Source organism: Thermobia domestica, chromosome 8, assembly GCF_964235325.1.
Source record: "Thermobia domestica chromosome 8, izTheDome1.hap1.1, whole genome shotgun sequence".
Taxonomy (NCBI): domain Eukaryota; kingdom Metazoa; phylum Arthropoda; class Insecta; order Zygentoma; family Lepismatidae; genus Thermobia; species Thermobia domestica.
Genome location: NC_137461.1, coordinates 244,428,516 through 244,452,174, shown reverse-complemented (window position 1 = coordinate 244,452,174; position 23,659 = coordinate 244,428,516). Strand labels below are relative to the sequence as shown.

Sequence of the window (23,659 nt, the reverse complement as noted above, 5' to 3'; positions counted from 1 at the left end):
CTCCTTCCATCTGGCAGCTGGAGATGATATCCATGCAAGCACTATTTTTGAATCGGTCCAGAAGTAAGTACTATTCACTGAAATGTTTAATATCGGAATTATTTTCCGATACAGCCTGCTCAAAAGTACTGCCGCACAAAGTTCAAGCCTTGGTAAAGTTACCTTTTTAATAGGAGCTATTCTCGATTTAGAACCCAAAAGTTTAACAGTAGTTTTGCCTGAAATGTCCGCAGTTTTAACATAAATGCAACAGCCGTACGCAAGTTGACTGCTGTCAGCAAACCCATGTATCTCGACATGAACATAATTCTTCAATACTACACATCTATCAATTTGTATTTCGTTAACACTTGGCAGATGATGACACAGGTCTAACCATTGCTGATAGAGCTCTGATGGTATTTGATCATCCCAATTGATCTTATGGATCCACATTTGTTGTAAGAAAATCTTGAACGGAGTAACTACTGGGCTTATGAGTCCTAAAGGATCAAATATTTTTGCTCTGGTCGAAGTCACTTGACGTTTGGTTGGTATGTTGGTCGTGAGACATTCTTTAACTGACTTGTTGGTGATGAGAAGCTTATCTGATGCAGGATTCCACGATAAACCCAATGTTGAAACACCTGACTCGGACTCAAATTCAAACGGTAAGTGAATTTCCCTATGTTCTTCTGGCACTGCTTCCAACAATGCTGGCTCGTTCGAACACCATTTTCTTAAAGTAAACCCACTGCTTTGCAATAGTTGAATAAGTTCTTTCTGAAGCTTTAACGCCTGTTCAACATTATGGCATCCTGAGCTTACATCATCCACATAAAAATCACGTTCCAATACTGTCGCTGCTTGAGGATATTTACTTCTTCCTTCTTCCGCTAACCTTCGAAGACACGCCGTCGCCAAATATGGTGATGATGCTTCACCATATGTGACCCGCTGCAACTCATAAATCTTGACTGGTTCCACTGATGAATATCTCCACAGAATTCTTTGAAGTCCAATGTCATCTTCATGAACTTTAATCATTCGATACATTGACTGAATATCCGCCGTAAAAGCAATAGGAAAGGTTCGAAATCTCGTGACAATTGAATGTAAATCTTACTGGATTGTTGGTCCTGTCATAAGTATGTCGTTTAATGAAACCCCCGTTGAAGTCTTTGCAGAAGCGTCGAAAACCACTCTTAGCTTTGTTGTGGTACTGGATGGTTTCAATACTGCATGATGTGGCAGATAACATTTCATACCACTATCTTCATGTTCTTCTTTCACTGGTTTCATATGATCTAATTCTTCATATTCCCTCATAAAGTTACAGTACTGCTCGTTAATTTCTGGACACTGCTGCAACCGTCTTTCTAGCTGGTAAAATCTACGAAGAGCTAAATTATATGATTCCCCTAATGGTTTATGGTTTGGCTTCATTGGCAGACGTACAACGAATCGACCACTGCTATCTATGATAGTGTTTTCCTCAAAGTGTCGTTCACATTGCTTTTCTTCTTGAGTCATGACTGTTAAATTTATAGTTTCGAGCTCCCAAAATGCCTGAACTGTTTATCAAGGTTACTTTCTTGCACAAAAAATGACACTTGTGGTATACTAGAATCACTTGTTGTAGGAACTTTACCCGCCAAAATATACCCAAATTCAGTCTCTTGTACTACTGGATAATTCCCTGGTCTAGTTAGTTTATGCGATCGCAAAATATCCAAAAATACTTCCGCGCCTAACAAAATGTCAATAGTATCTGGTTGGTGAAAGTTAGGATCTGCATACACTATGTCTGTCGGCAAATTCCAATCAGCATGATCTATTGGCCTACTTGGAATGTTATCTGTTATTTTGAGCAAAACTAAACAGTTTACATCAATTGGAAATTCACGAATTCTTGATTCTATATGTACATCTACACAATGCTTTGTTTCACTGATCACACTATTAATACCTTGAATTGGAACTCGGTGTTTATTTTTAGGTAGACGCAACCTTTGAACTAAATCTTCAGTCACAAAATTACTTTGACTGGCAGAAGCTAATAATACTCTACATGGATGTAATTTACCATTTGCATCTCGTACATTTACTATAGCAGTAGATAACATAACAGTAACATTTGGTTTTCCCTTGAAAATGCAATAAGAACCTTGTGTCATATTTTCCCTATTCGTATTAGAATGACTCGAAAAATTTCTTGATTGTGAATTAGCAACACTGGTTTTCTCATCTGTTTTTGACATTACATCATAATGCAGCAAGGTATTATGCCTTTTGGAACATCGTTTACAGCCACCTGATCTTCACGTCTTAACTTTACATTCTTTTTTGAGACAGTTGAAACACAATAAATTATCTCGAACATAGTCTTGTCTTTCTTTTGCTTCAGCGTTTAAAAATGCAGGACATTTAAACAACTGATGTATTAGGTTTTGTTTACAAAAGTTACAGAAAGACTGAGTTGTTGTCACGTATGATTTGGTTGTTTTTTCTTTTTGTTTTGGTTCAGCACTCTGTCTATTTTTATCGCCCCTTGACCTTGACACTACTTCCTGCGATGGTGTATTTTTTATAGTTTCAAATGCTTGACACCTACGTTCCAAGAAAGCAAAGAACTCTGATAAGGGAGGGAAAGAATGATCTGTGATTTGTAACTCCCACGCACGCCTAGTGTTACTGTCTAATTGAGAAACGAAATGTTGAACTAACAAAACCTCTTCTAGTGGTGTCTGCAAATCTAAAGCTCGTAATGCATTCAAGTTACTAGTAGCTGTATTAATAAATTCTCTTAATTCTGATGTAGTTTCCTTTGTGATACATTTAATATGTAACAAATTACCGACATGAGTAGCTGCAATCAAACGCTTATTTTCATACCTGTCTTTCAATAATTGCCATGCAATTTTATAGTTAGCTTCTGTAACTTGCAGATTCGCTATTAAATCATACGCCTCCCCTCTCAATGCACTCCTAAGGTAATGGAACTTTTGCAACACTGACACGTTATCGTTATTATGAATCATAACTTTAAAATTGTCTGAAAATGAAAGCCAATTTTCGTATCGTCCTTCAAATGATGGCAATTCAACACGAGGCAATTTTAATTGATCATTTGACACCTGATTCTCATTTTTTGAGGAATTGTTTGAATGAGATTCCTGGCTACGCTGAATAATAAAATCCTCTAGTTGCGCTAATACATCATAGTAACTAGTTTCAAAGTCCTCTCTATATGCATCGTCCTCTACTTGTTCGTAATTTATTTCTAACTGTGATTGTACTTCATCGAACTTTTTATACAACTCAATCATTGCAGTCTTACGTACTTTCACCTGACTAATTGTAGTTGTTGAATTAATATTACTTACGTAGTTTTGAATTCTTGTCAGTTGACTTTTGCACACACCACGTTGTTTCACTAACTTGCTTCTGTCTGAGTCCTCCATCTTGAAAAATATTGTAAGTTCACACTAGCTAATAAACACAAGTCCACACACAAGTCCACACTGATGAACGTGTTCTCAATTATGTCTATTCACATAGTTTCCAGAAGAATTAATAAATGTCACTGCACACATGAACAGCACTAAACAAAGAGCAATGTAACAATTGTTCACATACACATTCACAGTTTGTATCACACGCTAGTTCACTGTGATCCGGCCCGGAGGACCAATGTTTCTGCCTTCTGATGAATAAATGTTCACAAAACAACTTAATTGTGATAAATGAATAAATGTTTATTTGCACTAACTACACAACAACTGAACACTTACAACTTACTGTTATATTGTCTTTTTTTACGAATTCCGGAGGACCGTCTTGTATGGATCTCTTGGTGCTCAACTTGCTGACACTCACACACACAAACTGTTTTTTAAAACAAAAGAGAAACGTTATGCAAATATAATGGCAATGATACAAACTTACTATAAAAGTCTCTACAGTATTAGTGCGGTGCTTGAGCGATTGATCGTAGAAATTCAAACTCCGATGAGTGATAATTTTATAGGCTTGTTTTATTACAAGTTTAAACTCTTTAATCAGTAGAGAAGAGGTCGTGAATCATGGGTCAGAGTTGATGACAATGGGTTTTGGTGGGTCTGTGGATCACAGTGGGTAAGAGTGGTTTATGGTGGGTGGTGGGCCAGAGTGGGTCACGGTGGGTCGTGGGTCACGACGGGTGGTGAGTCAATTGGTCGTGGCTAAAGTTTTCATTGCCCCACGCCCTCTCTGAACTACTGTGTTGAAAATTAATTAGTGAAAATCAATTGCAATTGATCAATCAATTGAAAGTAATTGCTGTGGAAATCAATTGCAATTGAATCAATTGCCAATTAATTTCAATTGCAATTGAATTACAGAATTCAATTGCAATTACTTTCCACTGCAATTACTTTCAATCAATTGATCAATTGCAATTGATTCTCCTTTTTCAATGGCCAGCTGCAATTAACAATTAACCATTACTTATTTCAATTGTTAATTGCAATTAACAATTAAATTTACAGATTAATTGTTAATTGTTAATTCAATTGAAATTTGCCCAACACTGGACAGTACCAATGTTCTAGACATGTATTGGAACAAACAAAGAGATGTTATTATGTGTGATCTGAATAGTTTAAAAGGTGTTGAAGAACCTGTGACCAGAAGGAAATTGTTGGCGATAGCTCATAGCATATTCGATCCATTAGGATTCTTGTCACCTTGACTTTAGTACCTAAACTTTTGTTACAAGACAGTTTCCGCAAGAAAGCAGGATGGGACGAGGAAGTATCTCCTGAGGTAAAACGAAAGTTTGATCGATGGGTAAAAGGTTTATATCCGCTAAAACGTATAGCAATATCGAGATGTTTCTCGGTAGATAAATCAAAGAAGTCGTGGTCTCTGCATATATTTTGTTATGCATGTCAGTATGCATATGCTTGTGTCGTATAATTGAAGAGTGAACATAATGGTAAAGCCGTAGTCCAATTGGTAGCCAGTAAGGCACGTGTTGCTCCTATCAAGGAAATAAGCATCCCTCGTCTTGAGTTGTTAGCATGTTGCATTGGTGCACGACTGGCGAATATTATTAGTAGTTTGAAATTAAATATTCCCGTAAATTATTGGACTGATTCTACAACTGCGTTATATTGTTTTCGAAAGAACGAAGCATGGAGTGTGTTCGTGTTTAATAGAGTCAAGGAAATTCGTTCGTTGAGCGACATAGCGTGTTGGAGACACGTATCTGGTAATTCTAATCCTGCGGACATTTCCAGCAGAGGTTGTAATGCCGCAACTTTTGTGAAATCCCGTTGGTGGGGGGGACTGGAGTTAAGTTGGTTGAAGTTAAGAAAAACTGATTGGCCTACAGAAGAAAGCGCTTGCGACGAAGTTGAAATAAATAAGAAAAGAAAGAAGACGATAGTTGCGATGACTGTACAGTGCAAAGATGTGTGGTATTTGAGACGTTTCTCCAAGTACCAAAATGTGTTGCGTATGATAGCGTAGATGCGTAGATTTATTATAGTAGTAGGCCCCCCCGTATGTCGAGCCGAGTCAGCAAAAATTTTCTCGATTCTGATTGGCTGAGAGAGGTCACGTGACTTTAGGCCCCGCCCACGCGGGAAATTCAAATTTTCAGGTCACGTGGTATGACGTCATGAGTCACCCTCATTCTCTTTCATGACCAAGATTTTTGAAATTTGTTCCCTTTTACGGGTAAGATGAGTGTTTCTGATTGGTTGACAGCTGTCACGTGATCTTAGACCCTGGGATATTTGAAAATTTGTTCCCTTTTTACGGGTAAGATGAATGCTTTGGTACCACGATGTTGATTGGCTGATAGAGGTCACGTGATCTTAGGTTGAAATTTGTTCCCTTTTACGGTTAAGATGAGTGTTTTGATACCTGATTCTGATTGGTTGATAGAGGTCACGTGATCTTAGACCCTGGGATATTTGAAATTCGTTCCCTTTTATGGGTAACATGAACGCTTTGGTACCACGATGTTGATTGGTTGATAGAGGTCACGTTATCTTAGGCTTTGGGTTTTATTAAAATTCGTTCCCTTTTATGGGTAAGATGAGTGGTTTGGTACCTTGATTTTGATTGGTTGATAGAGGACACGTGATCTCAGACCTTGGGATTTTTTTAAAAAATTTGGATATCCTTTTTGATGAGTGCTTTGGTACCTCGATTTTGATTGAAGGATAGAAGTCACATGATCTTAACCACACCCCCAATGCTAAAAATTCAGTGATATGACGGCGATCCACTCTTGACCGGGGTTTTAGAATTATGTTCCCTTTTATTGATATGTACTGAAGTTCACCTTAAATATTATCGTTTCCTTTCATGGGTAAGATGGTTCTTACCTTATATGTTTACGTATGGAGATCCTGTCCTGGAATTAGTAGCCTATGTCTCTGAAAGGAACAGTGGTGAAAGAGGGGTCCATCATTGTCGCTTGTAGATTTCTTATAACACATTGTTGTGAGTTCGCTTAGTAAGCGCTTCATTAATGGAAATAGTGTTGCCAGATTTTTCTTACCGAAACTGCTCCGATTATTTTCGAAACGGTTCCGCAGAGTACAAGAAATTTTAATCTAAAATTTTTTCGAACTAAAAAAATTTCAAAACTAAAAATTTTAAACAAAAATTTTTCGAACTAAAAAATTTTCGAACTAAAAAATATAAATTTTCGAACCCCAAAAAAAATCGAACTAAAAAATTAAAAATTTTTCGGAAAAAAAATTTAAACTAAAAACTTTCGAACCAAATTTTCAAATCAAAAATTTTTCGAACGAAAAAATATTTTAAACTAAAAGCTTTCGAACTAAATTTTCAAATCAAAATTTTTCGACCCAAAATTGAAACAAAATTTTGTCGAACTAAAACATTTTTTAAAAACAAAAGTTTCGAACTAAAGATGTAAATCACATCTACAAATTTTCAAATCAAACTTTTTATCGAACTAAACTTTTAAAATTTTCGAACTAGAAATTTAAATCAAGTTTTAGAAAAATCCTAAGAAATGTTTTTCAGGAATCGAACTCTGGTCTTTCAAATCAAAGATGTGTATGCTAACCGCTTAAATGAGATTGGATTTAATCATGCTTGGTGAGTTTCGAACCATGGTTCTTGAAAAGGATACACTTATACTTTAAGAAAATAAATGTGGCAGTGTAACGCTTTCGTTCGTGGATTAAAATAAAATGCTGATAGACTTTTGTTTTGTGTGTTGACATAGAAGCACATATGATTGAAAATGCGAACGTCAGCGGATCGTATTACTTTTGTTTTACTACGATCGTGTCAGCATGATTCATGAAAAAAGCAAACATTGACATTCTCGTATGGAATATGAGGAAAATGAAATGTCGTCACAATTTACGACAGGTAGTGACATGATCCTGGCAGAAAGCATTTTGGGATGATGTCATGATCGGAATTGCGATACTAGATGTTGTAACTATTGAGAAACGTGAATGACGTCACGATCGATTGTTACACATCGTTTTGGTTCGTGATTCATGACAAAAGCAGCGAGCGTTTTGATTGGTTCGTTGTGATGTCATTTTATAAATTTCCTCGTTTCTGATTGGTTGATGATGACATCGTTTTCACAGCGACCTAAATAAAAATCTAAATTTCATTTTTCAAATCCTACACCGCTCTCAACTATCGAATGAGAAGGTCTACTTTTAAAAAGTGTCTTCATTGCACCGACTTTTTCTTCATTGAATTTGAGGTAAGTTCAGTGAGATTTTATTTTTCACACATGATTCGAAAATCATTTTTATTTCATATTTGTGGACGGATCACTCATACAATGTTTTACTTTTAGTACGAAATATTTAGACTATGAAGGAATTAGTGGAATGGGAAAGTGGGAGTACGAATCAGGAACCCCCACACATTAAAACTAAGCACGATAAATGATATGGTTTAGCGTCCCTTCAGCTTAATGTTGAATGTGAACTCCCGTCAGGAATTGAACCATGGCTAAAAATGTGTGCGCTTAGTTTTGAAAAGAATGCATTACAAAATTTCAGAAACTATGCCTGAGAATAATATTGTTCGATGCCGTTTGAAACAATGGTTTTAGTTTAGCGCACCCTTCAGCTTAACGTAATATTCGAACAACCACCCGGGATTGAACCCGGGCCAGAGGTGTGTACGTCAACTACTTAGCTTAGTTTTGAAAAGAATGTATGATAACGCGTGAGAATATTAAATTTCAGAAAAGGCTTGACAGCGAAACAAACCCCACCGAGGATTGAAGCAGTGACTTCCACGTTAGAAGCATGTACGCTAACCGCTTAAATAAAAAAGAGTGCATGAATATTTGGTTAAAAGTTTTACGCTATACAGATTTTGTTTTGACAATTACGTATGTGTAACGTTAATGTTTGATGAATCTCTTCAACTTGCAAACGCATCATTTAAAGGTCGTTGTGAGTGGAAAAATGCTTACGCATACTTTGTCACATCTCAGTACTGATGAAACATTCATTCATGCATTCTTTTTATCACTATAGAATGGTAGGTCAGTTAAATGCTGATGTAATGGTCTCGAGTATGACAGCAATAAAACACTCATTTAAGTAACATAATTATTTTTTAAAAACTTTGATTTCTAGTACGCGTGCTTTCATAATGAGATTCTGAACGTCACCGCCAGGGAATCAAACTCAGGACCTTTACATGAATTACTTAGTTAAGAATTTATCATGAATGTTATGATTTCCTGTTTATCAGGTGATTAAGATTTTTCTTCCTTCTTTTCTTTTGTAGTAAATTCACGCTGGTCAATTCCTTTTTTCCCATTACATACTTTATCGTAATTCTACCTGTTTGTCTGTTTTCTCCTTTCTTAACCATGGCCGAATCGGGTTTTACTGTTCGTAATGAAATCACTCGTCATTATAGACGATTTAACATTGAGGGCAGAATGCTCGAAATTCAATTTAATGCACCACCCGTAGGAACCGATATTATCCAATACGTGCATAATAGTTTCCAAGCAATGCTGGACCATTTGTTAGCCAATGTCGACGATGAGGCGATGGTTGGTTTATCGGTAATATCGCCACGCAACACGAATAAACCATTTTGGGTGAGTTTTCGCCAAGCGTGAAACCTAACACTGGAAACGATGTGGGCTTCGTTCGAAAGAGTTTTACAAAGTAATAATGCATTTCTCCTGCACGAGCCATTCACCGTTCATTTCCATCGTGTGGATATTCCACGTGGCTACGGCGGTTTGCGGCAAGAAATACTACAAAACGAAGAATTGTTACGTTGCAAACGTGGGATTGTACGAGTAAAAAATCAAGATTCAAGGTGCCTGGCGTACGCCCTTGTTATTGCTATTGGCCTGAAAAAATACAAGAATGTAGATATGAAACGACATAAGCAGTATCAACATCAATCGAAATGTGTTGTGGACGATGAAGTGGATGCGTTGTGTTCAAATGCAGGAGTGAATTTGGATCATGGTGCCAGTGTAAATGAAATTCGACAATTCCAGGCATACCTCAAAGAATATAAAATTACTGTGTATACCAGTTTCACAGGCCGTGACATCATGTACGAGGGGCCCAATGATGAAAATCGCACTCCCATAAATTTGATTTGTTTGGCTGGCCACTTTGACATCATCCAATCTTTAACTGCTTGTTTTGCAACCAAGTTCTACTGTGAAGCGTGCCATAAAAAGTATAGTAAACGTAATGAACATGTGAAAAATTGTCCTGTAACGTGCTCCAAATGCTTACAGAGACCTCTATGCGACAAAAACCAAACACCGATATTGTGCAACGACTGCAATCGTCAATTTTACGGCGAAGAATGTTTTAACAATCATCGTAATATTGTATATCATCAGGGGGAACCTGTATGCAAAATGGTGAAGCAATGTACTAAATGTTACAGAGTATATTCTTTTGTACGAAGTGGACAACGCATTCATGACTGTAATGAGATTTTTTGTAATGTTTGTAAGAAGATTGTTCCAGGATCCCATCAATGTTTTATGCTTCCTGATCGACAATGCTTGAAACCAGGTGTTCCATCACTCATGCACGCAAAGAAAGCCTTGTTGATTTTCTATGATATAGAATCTATGCAGGACAAAAATATTGATGATAATATGTATGTACATGTTCCGAATTTATTGGTTGCACAACAAGTATGTTATGCATGTGTTGAAAACGCTAATATCCAGCAGTCTTGCAGTACGTGTGGTCAGCGCCAACATATTTTCCAAGGGGACGATCCAATTTATGATTTTCTCCAGTACTTGCGGGAACGTCGTCCCAATATAAATAGGATTTTCTGTCTCGCTCATAACTCGAAGGGATACGATGGGCATTTTATTCTAAAGACCATGGTAGAACAATGCCAATGGAGACCCGACGTCATATTAAATGGGACCAAGATATTGAGTTTAACCTTGAATAATCTGACGTTCATTGACTCGTTGAACTTCCTACCTATGGCATTAAGTAAATTGTCCAAAGCGTTCAATTTACCCGCAACCAAAGGCTACTTCCCGCATTTCTTCAACACCAAGGAGAATCAATCGTATATTGGACCACTTCCAGAAACAAAGTATTATGGTGCAAATGAAATGGCCGTCGAAGACAGGAACAAGTTCATGCAGTGGTACAACGATCATCGCAATGATACGTTTGATTTCCAGAAAGAAATTCTCAAGTATTGTATTCAAGATGTCAATGTACTGCGACAAGCATGCGTTTCGTTTATGACGTCATTTGAAGCAGAAACCAAAGTGAATCCCTTCTTGGAGACGATCACGATTGCAAGTGCTTCCAATTTAGTATTCCGCCGGAATTTCCTCAAACCCAACACCATTGGAATTCTACCGGCACATGGTTATCGATGGAGAAGTACCCAATCGATCGCTGCAATGCAATGGCTGGCCTACATTGAAAAAACCGAAGGAAAACAAATCTTACATGCGGCTCGACAAAAAGAAGTGTTTATTGCGGGATTCCATGTTGATGGCTACTACCAAGATCCTGAGACGCTAGAGGAGCACGTCTATGAGCATGCCGGCTGCTTTTATCACGGGTGTAAAGTATGTATTACTACAGGCCGTAATCAGCCCATCTACGGTAATCCAGAAGACACCATGGAATTCCGTTATGAACGAACGCAACGAAAAAATGCAAGACTGCGTGAATTGGGGTACATTGTACATGAAATGTGGGAGTGCGAATTTAAACAGTTCTTAAAACAAAATCCAGCAATGGCGACGTATCTGAAGAATCACCCGTACATGAACCGCAGACCATTAAATCCAAGAGATAGCTTTTTTGGAGGAAGGACCAATTGCGTGAAATTGTACCACCAAGTCGACGAAAAAGCAGGAGAAGTAATAAAATATTTCGATATTGTTTCACTTTATCCTTACATAAATAAGTGTGCTAAATACCCTGTAGGCCATCCTAGAATTTATCTACAGGGTGATGAAAATATACCACCAATAAATAAAGTCAATGGTCTGATCAAAATGACGATATTACCAAGTCAACATCTTTATCATGGTCTCCTGCCTTACCGATGCAACAAGAAACTACTCTTTCCACTGTGTGCTGCTTGTGCCGAAGAAATGAACCCAGACCCTACAGCAACGTGTACGCACAACGACCAGGAGCGATGCCTCACTGGAACTTGGGTATCATATGAAATACAGAAAGCAATAGAATTGGGATATCAACCGGTGGAAATCTTTGAAATTTGGGATTATGACATTGAACAATATGATCCCATCACGAAAACAGGTGGCTTGTTCACGGAATATATCAATACGTTTTTGAAATCGAAAATGGAAGCTTCTGGCTGGCCCAGTTCCTGTGTCAGCGAAGAAGACAAATCAAAATTTCTACAAACCGTCCTGGAGCGTGAAGGTATTGCATTGGATCCGACCAAAATTGAAAATAATCCTGCACGAAGAAGTTTATCTAAGCTTTGTGTGAACGCATTATGGGGAAAACTTTCTCAGCGTACAAACTTTAGCCAGACCACAATTATTGATCGGCCGGAAGAATTTTATGAAAAACTCACTTCCCCCGACATTAAACTCCATCAAATTGTACCCATCAATGATACGATGTTATATGCGTTCTGGGAGTACAATGAACATGTGCCTGTTCAAAACCGAAACACCAATGTCGTTTTAGGTGCATTTACAACATGTCAGGCACGTCTGGAACTGTACAAGTACCTGGAAATGTTGCAGGAACGTGTTTTATATTTCGACACGGATTCTGTGATATTTACAGAAAAGCCCGGAGAGCCAACCATTGAACCTTCAACGTACTTGGGATGCTTATCGGATGAAATGGAGTCTTACGGCCAACGAGCGTACATCAAGACATTTGTTAGTGGAGGACCAAAAAATTACAGCTTAGAAATATACAATCCAGATACTAACATCACCAGCTACATATGTAAAAATAGAGGTTTTACATTAAACTACAATGCAGGACAGCAATTAAATTTCAACACACTAAAAGAAATGATAACAAATCAATGCCGTGGACAAGTCACTATTACCATCCCTCATAAAATATGCAGGACCAAAGACCATACCATCGTCACACGCAAAGAAGAAAAAATGTACAGCATCCAGTACACAAAACGTCGATTTAAAGAACTCAATTCCTATGATACGGTTCCGTACGGGTACGTTAAAAAACAGAAGTTGGAACTGGAAAAAGAAGAAGATGAAGAAAAAACTGTAAACACCCAATGAGGCCGCCATTTCTTTTTTCCTTTTCCCTTTTTTTCCCCTCCTTAACCACAAAACAGCAACACCAAGAAGAAATGAAGTACCCAGAAGAGTTCATAAACCACCAACACCATCAGTGGAAGAAATGCAGTCATCTCGTATCCAAGGGGGAACCTTTACCATAAAGGAGCAACACCAAGAAAAATGCAGTACCCAGAAGAGTTCATAAACCACCATCAGTGGTAGAAATGCAGTCATCTCGTACCCGAGGAGGAAGATGAAACTAAACACATCCATCATTTACGAGTAAGTTTTATTTCTCTCTTATCAATATTGACTCGTTTTTATTGTTTCAGGAAAAAGAAATTCATAAAGTAATCCATTGTTTCTTCTTTTTCTTTACAGGATACGTCTACAACATTCGAAGATGATGACACGTGCAACATATTCATTAAACTAGATCCTGTATTTATTATGTTAATCACCTTGTATGAGAAGAGCACATACCTTTCGTTAAAATACAACAATTTGAAAAAAAAAATGTGTTTTATTATTTCTTGAAACCTTAAACACTTGTTTTCAAATCATGGTAATCATGAAAATTTAAGGTGGAAAATATATCCAAAATTTGGTTTACATGATTTGTTCGAAAAATTAATTTTTAGTGTCCAAAATTTGGTTTTTAATTTAGTTGAAAAAAATTGATTTGAAAATTTTCAAATGCGGTTTACATCTTTAGTTCGAAACTTGTTTTTTAAAAATTGGTTCGAAAATTTTTAAAATTTTTAGTTCGAAAAAATTTTGACTTGAAAATTTAGTTCGAAAGTTTTTAGTTTAAAATATTTTTTTCGTTCGAAAAATTTTTCTTTAAAATTTTTAGTTCGAAATTTTTTTTGGGGTTCGAAATTTTTTTGATTTGAAAATTTAGTTCGAAAGTTTTTAGTTTAAAATTTTTTGTTCGAAATTTTTTCGAAATTTTTGTTTCAAATTTTTAGTTCGAAAAATTTTTTGTTTCAATTTTTTGGTTCGAAAAATTTTTAGTTACAAATTTTTTAGTTCGAAAAATTTTTAATTTTGAAATTTTTTTAGTTCGAAAAATTTTGTTTTGAAATTTTTTTAGTTCGAAAAAATTTTAGATTAAAATTTCTTGTACTCTGCGGAACCGTTTCGAAAAGAATCGGAGCAGTTTCGGTAAGAAAAATCTGGCAACACTATTTCCATTAATGAAGCGCTTACTAAGCGAACTCACAACAATGTGTTATAAGAAATCTACAAGCGACAATGATGGACCCCTCTTTCACCACTGTTCCTTTCAGAGACATAGGCTACTAATTCCAGGACAGGATCTCCATACGTAAACATATAAGGTAAGAACCATCTTACCCATGAAAGGAAACGATAATATTTAAGGTGAACTTCAGTACATATCAATAAAAGGGAACATAATTCTAAAACCCCGGTCAAGAGTGGATCGCCGTCATATCACTGAATTTTTAGCATTGGGGGTGTGGTTAAGATCATGTGACTTCTATCCTTCAATCAAAATCGAGGTACCAAAGCACTCATCAAAAAGGATATCCAAATTTTTTAAAAAAATCCCAAGGTCTGAGATCACGTGTCCTCTATCAACCAATCAAAATCAAGGTACCAAACCACTCATCTTACCCATAAAAGGGAACGAATTTTAATAAAACCCAAAGCCTAAGATAACGTGACCTCTATCAACCAATCAACATCGTGGTACCAAAGCGTTCATGTTACCCATAAAAGGGAACGAATTTCAAATATCCCAGGGTCTAAGATCACGTGACCTCTATCAGCCAATCAACATCGTGGTACCAAAGCATTCATCTTACCCGTAAAAAGGGAACAAATTTTCAAATATCCCAGGGTCTAAGATCACGTGACAGCTGTCAACCAATCAGAAACACTCATCTTACCCGTAAAAGGGAACAAATTTCAAAAATCTTGGTCATAAAAGAGAATGAGGGTGACTCATGACGTCATACCACGTGACCTGAAAATTTGAATTTCCCGCGTGGGCGGGGCCTAAAGTCACGTGACCTCTCTCAGCCAATCAGAATCGAGAAAATTTTTGCTGACTCGGCTGGACATACGGGGGGGCCTACTACTATTATAAATTGTCGGACTGTACCAGTTAAGAGAAATGTCGGAGAGTTGACTGTACAGGAGCTCAACGCTGCAGAAAGGCGGTTAATATATCTCATGCAAAAGGTGAGTTTTAATGACCACAGTGAGAAATTGAAGACGTTGATGACTTTCAAAGACGAAGAAAACTTGATCCGGGTCAAAACGAAGATTGTTAGAAGAGATGATAAAGAGAACTTCAGGAATCCATTTGTACTTCCGTCAGATCATGAGTTAGTTCACAGAATGTTTAATGAGGAACATGTTAGGATGAACCATGCAGGAACCCAAATTTTATTATGTAAGTTAAGAGAAAATTACTGGATATTGCGCGGAAGAAAAACTGTACGGAATGTAATTCGAAAATGTGTCACATGCAGGAAACAAGACGCTGCAAGAATGACTACAGTTACAAGTCCCTTGCCTGATGATAGAGTGCGTGATGCGTTAGGATTTGAGATAACAGGAATTGATTTGACAGGACCGCTTATATTGAATGATGGAAATAAAGTTTAAATAGTGATATTTACTTGTGCGGTGTATAGAGCTGTGCATTTAGAGTTACTGTCTTCCTTGTCTTCCTGTGAATTCATGCTGGCAATGAGAAGATTTATTGCACGACGAGGTAGACCAAAGGTAGTGTACAGTGACGTTGGAACGAAATTTGTTGGCACTGATAATTTGTTTAAGTTTATTGATTGGAAAGAAATAGAACTGAGTTGCTCTGTATATAAAATTCAATGGAAATTTATTCCCCCAGGAGCTCCATGGTGAGGTGGATGGTGGGAGATGAAAAAATCTGTTGCGAAGAATACTAGGAAAAGCTTCCTTGAATTTTGAGGAGTTGTCTACTGTTTTATGTGACTGCGAATTCGTAATTAAATGTCGTCCTCTGACATATATATCAAAGGACACAGAGGATTTTGTTGCTTTAACACCCGCTATGTTCATACAGGATGTTCCAGAATTTGGAGTGCCTGACCTGGACCGAGTGGAAGAGACATTATTGATCAAGAGATACAAGAGGTTGAGTGCTATTAGACAACAATTGCGAGACCGGTTTAGAAATGAGTACTTAAGTCTGTTGGTGCAAAAGCAATGAGATAAAGGTCATGGTAGAGAAGTGCAGCTGAGAGATGTTGTTTTGGTAAGTTTAAGGAAAGCAAAAAGAAGAGAAAAAAGAAAACCTTTTGTTTGTGAATCTTCTTTTCTCTGATTTCGTCTCTGGTGAATGAGGTCCCAGGTAATTCGTAGTCGCAAAATGCCGAACAACTTACAATAGTTGAAACCCCATTTTATTTAGTAGATCATGTTCTATCTATATACCCTCGCTCTTGGCAAAAAACCGACAATATATATCAAATAAATAACCAAACAAAACAATTCATAAAATATTTTTAGCACAATCGTAGCACGTCAATTCTATAAACCTAAATGAAGATAACTTTTCTTTTTAATTTTCACTACTAATTCTTTTCTTTCAATTTTAGTTGATACTCAAGTAAGATGGACGCTTGAAGGAAAACCTAAGACCAAGAATGGCGTCCTTTATATGGACTTAAGAAGATTTCGAGTCAGTATTCAGTCCGAGAAGGCCCATTTCCATTTAGAGAATTTATTTAATGGAGAAACTTACCTCGGTATGACTTCTTTTTATTTTTGTTTTATTTTGTTTTCAGCTTTTCCTCATCTAATTTGGTATGGACTTAGATAAGTATTTTACAACTCAAAGTACAGTTTTTATTTATTTCAGCGTAAGTTTCATTATATAAAGGCCATATAGAGTTGAGTTGAGTTCATTTTGAGTTTAACATCCCGTTCAGGAACGAGATTATATGAGACGTGGACCTACTGATTAACATGGAATCCGAAGAACATGAGCTCCCGCCGGGAATCACTATTTTGTGACCTGGCTGATATTGAAAGATAATGATATTCCGTTAGGTTGAGGTTCTTACAGATGCATGTTAAACACTTAAACACACCACAGAGAGAAAACTCCCATATGCATATATTGACGTTTGAGTCAAATTTTTTAAATGTAAATTATACGTTATTACACGATCGAGTTCTTTGGCTACCAATAATTCTTAAATCATAAACAAGTTAGCATAACATGTTAGTATATCATGCCTCTTGTTACGTACGGGCGCCAAGTTAAAAATTACTAACTGAAAATGCTTCACCCTTTGTACATGATCTACGAGATAATAAATGTGTAATTTCATTGATCAATCCTTTCGAAAGGAATACAAAAGAAAATGTATAGTATTCATTTATCTTTACAGGAGTCTTAATCTTAGAATAATCAAGTCTGTATCTGCTAGTGCATTACCAACGAAGGAAAATCCAAATCTACCGTGCTGTTTTTAACTGATGGTTTTACTACAAAAGGTCAATTCACCTAAGATGGCCAAAGTTTAAGCGTTCACCTGCTCACGACAATCCCTTCTTCCAGCAACGGTGATGCTCCATGTGGTGGCCACGAGCCTGGACTATCGCCCTACAACGCAATTTCCACTGAAGCAGTGCGCGTCGAAAATGTGTAGGGAGAATTGTAGACCACACCGCCTGACAAGTTTTCCAGAGCCCCGCTATGCTGATGGAACACCTTCGCGCGAGGCTTGGTTTCAGAAGGCCAAAGGCGCAGAAATCCATCGGCGACGCATCTGGTGACTTCACAGGTACGGACGAGAAGGGTATAACAGACACACCAATCTCCGTGGCCATTCGCCGATAATATGTAACAGAACTGATAGCAGTGTGACTCGATACTTTCTCCATGTGGATCCACACTTTCCGAGCGTCCCTGACATACAACTGTGGAATTTGCGTTGTGTATAAGGGTTCCATGATGTTCGGTTGAAAGTAGACTGTACTCACCTTGGCCTTCGAATCCACGCGATGTATTGTCAACTTCCCACGGGCGCAGAAACCTGCCACCACCATGAAGCCTTCCGAAAACTTCTCGCAACATTCACAGATAAACTCGCCTTGACCCTTCGCATCATTTGGTGAATAAAAAATGGCCCTGGGGTTATTCGTGTCATCAAGGCAGATCCAGGCTTCATCCTGAGTGACAACTCACTGCGATTTGTCACCTGAGAAATACTGTTCATACAAATTTCTTGCGTTCTTGAATCTCTCTTGAATGTGCCCTGGTGATAACTTATGCCCCATCGCCTTATGATGTTTTTCAGTCCCAAATTGTCCTTTATGATACCACACACCATGCCTTGTAATATCCTGCATGAGGTGGCAGGGTTGCTTTGCGTGGGTAGTTCTCCTTCACAACTAATGACCTAATATTTCTCAAAGCGCATGATGTCCTGGCTGGACATGCCCGTTTCCTTTTCACTCTCGCGACTTGATCTTGATATTTAGACGACTTGATCTTGTCAGCGGTGCTCTTACAGCACTGGCTTACCCTTGCTACTGTACGCCTGCTGATATTTTTGCCCCTTGCCGCATAATCATTGACACACTGAATTGTGCATCGGAAAGTGCACATATGTACCTTTCCCAATAAGGTGTCACTTTAACAGACATTAATAGGTGTTCAGTGGCGAAGCGTAATCACACAAGTAGGATAGGCCCGATAAACTAATAACACAAATAACAATTAATGTATCATAAAATGCTTAAAATTACAGTAAGAATTTTATTTTCGTTAAAGAGTTAAGCAGAGAAATACTAAATCTATTTATTAAAAAGAAAACTTTTATAGCTGTTTAGAGTTGAATTTATGTTCATGTATTCATAGTAGTTTTTTTGTTTAATTTAACAAGAGAGAATGAATACAAAAGCAAACGTAGACGGGAAATAGTCTATTATTATTATTATTATTATTATTATTATTATTATTATTATTATTATTATTATTATTATTATTATTATTATTATTATTCAACAAATATTTACATGAGAAAAACACACATGTAATAATGGAATACGTGTGTAGCTCCACTACAGATATTTTAAAGTTCAGTTCATATTTTGTTCTGTCTGGAATTTGGAGGAGGATGAGGGGAATTTTTCCTCAGTTGCTGTTTTCATTTCCTGCATATTTGAAAATGGAGAGAGAGAAAAAGAAAGTACACTCTTACAGTTAGCTGTCAAATTTCTTGGATAAGCATTTGTTACTTGCATCTCGCACTTTAAACTTAGTACAATACTACATTTAATTAATGCATGACGTGATAATCACTTCAATAGAAATGTTAACGCTTAGAAAAAAAATACTTTATTTGAATCAACGCAAAATATTTAGTATTGTATTCTATAGAGCGGCATATTTAACGGGGTGGCTTCCTGGCTTAAGCACTCACCGAAATATTATCACAACTTTTTATTGTTTTGCATATATTACAGAATTTTCATATTTCCAGGACTTCAGTTAGCAAAACTCCTCCCGAAACAAGTAAAGCCCCCCGAGACAAAATCGTAAATACCTCACTGATTATAATTATATGAAATGGAAAAATCAACTAAAATTACACACAAATATAAGTATTTTATCTTGTACGGTAGCGGTTGGTAAATTTATACATATGTTTAATGTATCAAACTTATATTTTACATGCTATTATGGACGAGGCCCCATGTAGGAAGAAAAATCCTACTCTGAATAACTCCTGAGAGGTACATTTAGGTACGTTCATTTTTTAGAAAGCGTTGTATTCACTGGATTCATTACTTACCAGTAGTTCACATTCTACCAAAAGAAGGTGAAACACTGCTTCAGTAAGCATTTTTTTTTTTTTTTTTAAATACAGTCTTGTTGTATGTTTCAATTTCTTTTCTCTGAAAACTTTCAGAAGAATCATATTACTTTCCCTTTTTTCTCTACAAACATTTCCCACCCCAACTTTTTGATACGGAGAACTTTTGTTAACCGTAGATACTTAAAAATATGAAAAAGGAAAAGAAACGCTTGTGACATGAACTTCCTTAAAATGGGATATTTTATATCATACGTGAACGGGTCAGGAGAAGACATTTCCAATGAAACTGAAATCTTTGAGTTTTATGTACCGCGGTTAGGTTAAAGGGCTAAAGGTGATGAAGAGAAATGAATGAAACGATGGTATAAAGAAAGTGGGAGGAAACGAGAGAACCCCCAAAAAACCCTAACACACGATGTTTTTTATCCACCACAAGATTCACTTAGCGAGAGCTGGAATCGAACCAGCAACCTCATGCCCCACAGGTGAACGCTCTACCAATGAGCCATCGCGAACCCCGGTGAAATTGAGTTATTATTAGGTGTAATTGGTTGGGCTCAAACTAGAGAACATTATGTAAGTAGTTTTGTTTCCAAAATGTACCTGCAGATGTTAGGTGAAGCTTGTTTGGAATGTATCATTGTATTGAATTGGATGGAAATGTTGGGAATGTTGAACTTCCTTTTCTAGTTTACTCCAAAGTTAGAAAATGTCACCATTGTGTTTCCCCGAGACGCTCATTTGTAGTAAATCACAAGGTATTGTTAATATATCAATATGAGAGATTATAATAATGCTGGGTTTCTAAATTCGTTATAGACCTTCTATAGATTGCAAATTGCTTCTTTCCCTTTGTTCTCCTCATTCTACCTATTAAGACGCTTAATGGATTACAGGAAATCCTTCCTCTCTCTCTATCGCCCTGTTTACTAGTGATCACTTGAGCAACCCACATTATGCTTTGTTTTTTGTTGAATTGTGCTTTAAATTTTTCAATTTATGCTTTATTATGCTTTATTGTTAATTTAATTGTTTTACATTAATCGTGTACAATGTATATTAGTATACATTAAATATTCTAAATATTTTTATTTATTTATTAATATTTTATGTAACCAGTTTCTTTCATACTTAATGAACTTTTTACTTAATACACTGTAAAGACATATGCTTTACTCGAGTCATTTTTTTCTATCACTTGTGTGGACCTAAGAGGGCCATATATGCAGAAATTGAAAGTATAATTTGCCACCAAAAAGTACAGAAAGCGCTCAAGTTCAAAAGGTGCACATAACAATATAATGTGGAGTGCTTGTGTAATATTCATTGTTGGCTTAAAAAAAATTCTTCTTCTTTACTTTTTTCTCTTCATATCAAAGGATTACACCAAAAAGTTTACAGAAATAAAAATAAGCTATTCATTGTTGCATTGTTATGTTCTCAAGAATTTTGCATTGTAAATATTGGTTTTAAAATTTACAATGTTAAATTTAATTTAAAATATTAATATAGTATATTAAACTTGCAGTTACAACAGAATTTTCCAAGAATATTTTAAATTATGCTTTCATGCTTTATTTTCTAAAATTATGCTCTATTGTGCTTTTAAAATTAGTTTCTTGTGGACCCTTAGACAACCACAATCATGTTCAAGGTACCAACCATATGTGTAAATTTCTGTTATGCTTTTTATGCTTTTGGGTTGTCCTAGTGATTACAGTGAAAACCGAGGAGTGGTTGATTTTTCCTGACTTCTGATTTTAATGGGGAAATAAGTATGGAGATAGAATATATTCTTGAGACTCCCAATTAAGTGCACAAAACTGCCTCTCGCTAGTCGTTACTGTTTTCACTCTATAGCGGAAGTGATTAGTTCTTTGCCACTTCTGGCTTTAATAGATAGATTAGAAAAATGAAAATGAAATGAAATCTTTGAATTTTACGTTCCACGGTTATGCTGGATAGGCTAAAGGGGACGGTGATGATGAGTGATGAAAGAAATGGTGGAATGAAGAAAGTGGGAGGAAACGGAAGAACCCCTAGAAAACCCACGCACACGGTGTTTGTCCACCACAACGTTCACTTGACGGAGGACGAGATTGAACCCGGGACTCCAAGCACCAGAGGTAAACGCTCTACTACTCAGCCACCGCGGCACCCTCGATAGATTAGAGTAGAGATGGAATTATTTTTGGAAAGCCCAATCGATCGCAGAAAACTGTCTTTCTATAGATATTAAAATTTTTGTCTATAGCGATTAACGTTAAAATCGGATATAGTTGATTTTTGCCAACTCCAGTTCGAATATCAGCTTGAGAAACGAACTCCATTCCTATTTTTTGACTCTCTGCATCCTAATCAAATTCGAAGAAGATTGATCAAGTAGTTCTTGATTTTTTATTTATTTATTTATTTGTCTCTCGGACGGACGAATCAAGAGGGTAGGTAAATATATAAAAAAGAGTTTTGGTTAATGAAACCTCTTTAAAATTTTAACGCTTGTGAAATGAGTAGACCCTATTTAAAAAGTATTTTTATTTTAACATTTAGTTTATTAGATTACAGTGCATATGTGTATCATTTATGTTTCTTACAAAAATAAATAACTTTAAATGTCTTTCTTCCTGCAACAATGAAGGTTATATTATTTTAATAGGGTCTAATTAATATCTTCATTTTTTTTTTATCTTTGTTCTTTCAGGATTTCTCAACACTGAATTCATGAACAATTTTATGAATAATAATGCCAAAGCTGTGATTCGTCAAATGAAAACTACCGTAGAAGATACATTTGGAGAACTTTATTATCTTCTGGCGAAAAGATTTTTTGACAAAGTTCCGTACAATGAAATATTTCCTGGATTCTAGGAAAATATGGAACATGCCACAATGTTTACTAAGTATCAATTATTATATAAACTTGTACATTATTATGTATAAAGTGGCCATCTCTTTGACATACTTATTGAAAATATGTAGATCTTTGGTTCCTCCTATCGAAATTTGTATGTGCAACTATTTCTTAAGAATATAAGAAAGAAAAACATATATTAATGAACGAAGATTGCAATAAAAGTTTAAATCAAAAACACACGAAATAGAAAATTTGCATGTATAGTTTGCTCGCGACTGGTTGAACAGTTACACACCATTGATCCGGTACAAACAACTAATAATACCATTGGAGCTGATATTCGAACTGGAGTTCCACTCTGCTGCGAACTTATAGTAAAAACACCTTTGGAGCCATATTGATGTTTTCATAGTAGGTGACATACAGTGGCGTATTTAGTGGGGGCTTCCGGGCTTAATTTCCCCTTCCCGAAATTGTATTTACCATATTAAAGTAAATGTCATATGTTGTAAATTTTCACATTTCTAGGACTAAAGTTAGCAAAGCCCCCCACCTAAACAAAATCGTAAATACGCCACTGGTGGCACATATAGTCGATCGAAATTTCCAAACACCACTAAAAATTTCTGTATCATAATTTGTCTTTTGGATAATTTGGTGTGCCGCCAAACAATGTGTAATTTGGAATGATGGTTTTATTTTATATTTTTTAATTTTATTTTTATTTATATATTTATTTATTTTTTGTCGGGATCAGACTACATTCTTAGAGAGAGGTGGCAAACCTAATCATGTATAAAAGTATAATTTAATATGTAAAGTCAATTAATTATTTTGATACGTAAAACATTTTATTTTCAATAATAATTTATATATGGCTTAACATTAAGTGTTTTTGTTTTATGTAGCGCATAATTACTTTATCAGAAAACTCTTTATCAATGAGTGTTCATTACTTCAATTTCCTAAAACTGACGCAACAATTTAATTGTTTGTGAAATTAATATACTGTATTCCGAACATATAATTGTATTGAATTCTACTTATAATATTGCAATTGTAAGTTTATCGAAACTAAACTTTTTTTTTTTTTTTGGGTTAGCAACAGTCTTCTAATTTTCCTATGATAGAAAGTTTTCGGGTAATTTTCAGATTGTCAGAGATTCTTGAAGTTGATTTCCAGTTGTT

General features: G+C 36.2%; 1 protein-coding gene across 1 annotated transcript in view; it reads left to right on the top strand.

Annotated features, from left to right (window-relative positions):
* The window catches only part of LOC145691986 (protein takeout-like), an 89,124-nt gene extending 65,465 nt beyond the window's left edge, over positions 1–23,659 (top strand). The window contains exons 5-6 of the mRNA XM_081767282.1: positions 16,384–16,533; positions 22,319–23,659. Coding sequence (XP_081623408.1) covers positions 16,384–16,533; positions 22,319–22,485 — 317 coding nt within the window. The 3' untranslated portion in view covers positions 22,486–23,659. The remainder of the gene's footprint in view (positions 1–16,383; positions 16,534–22,318) is intronic.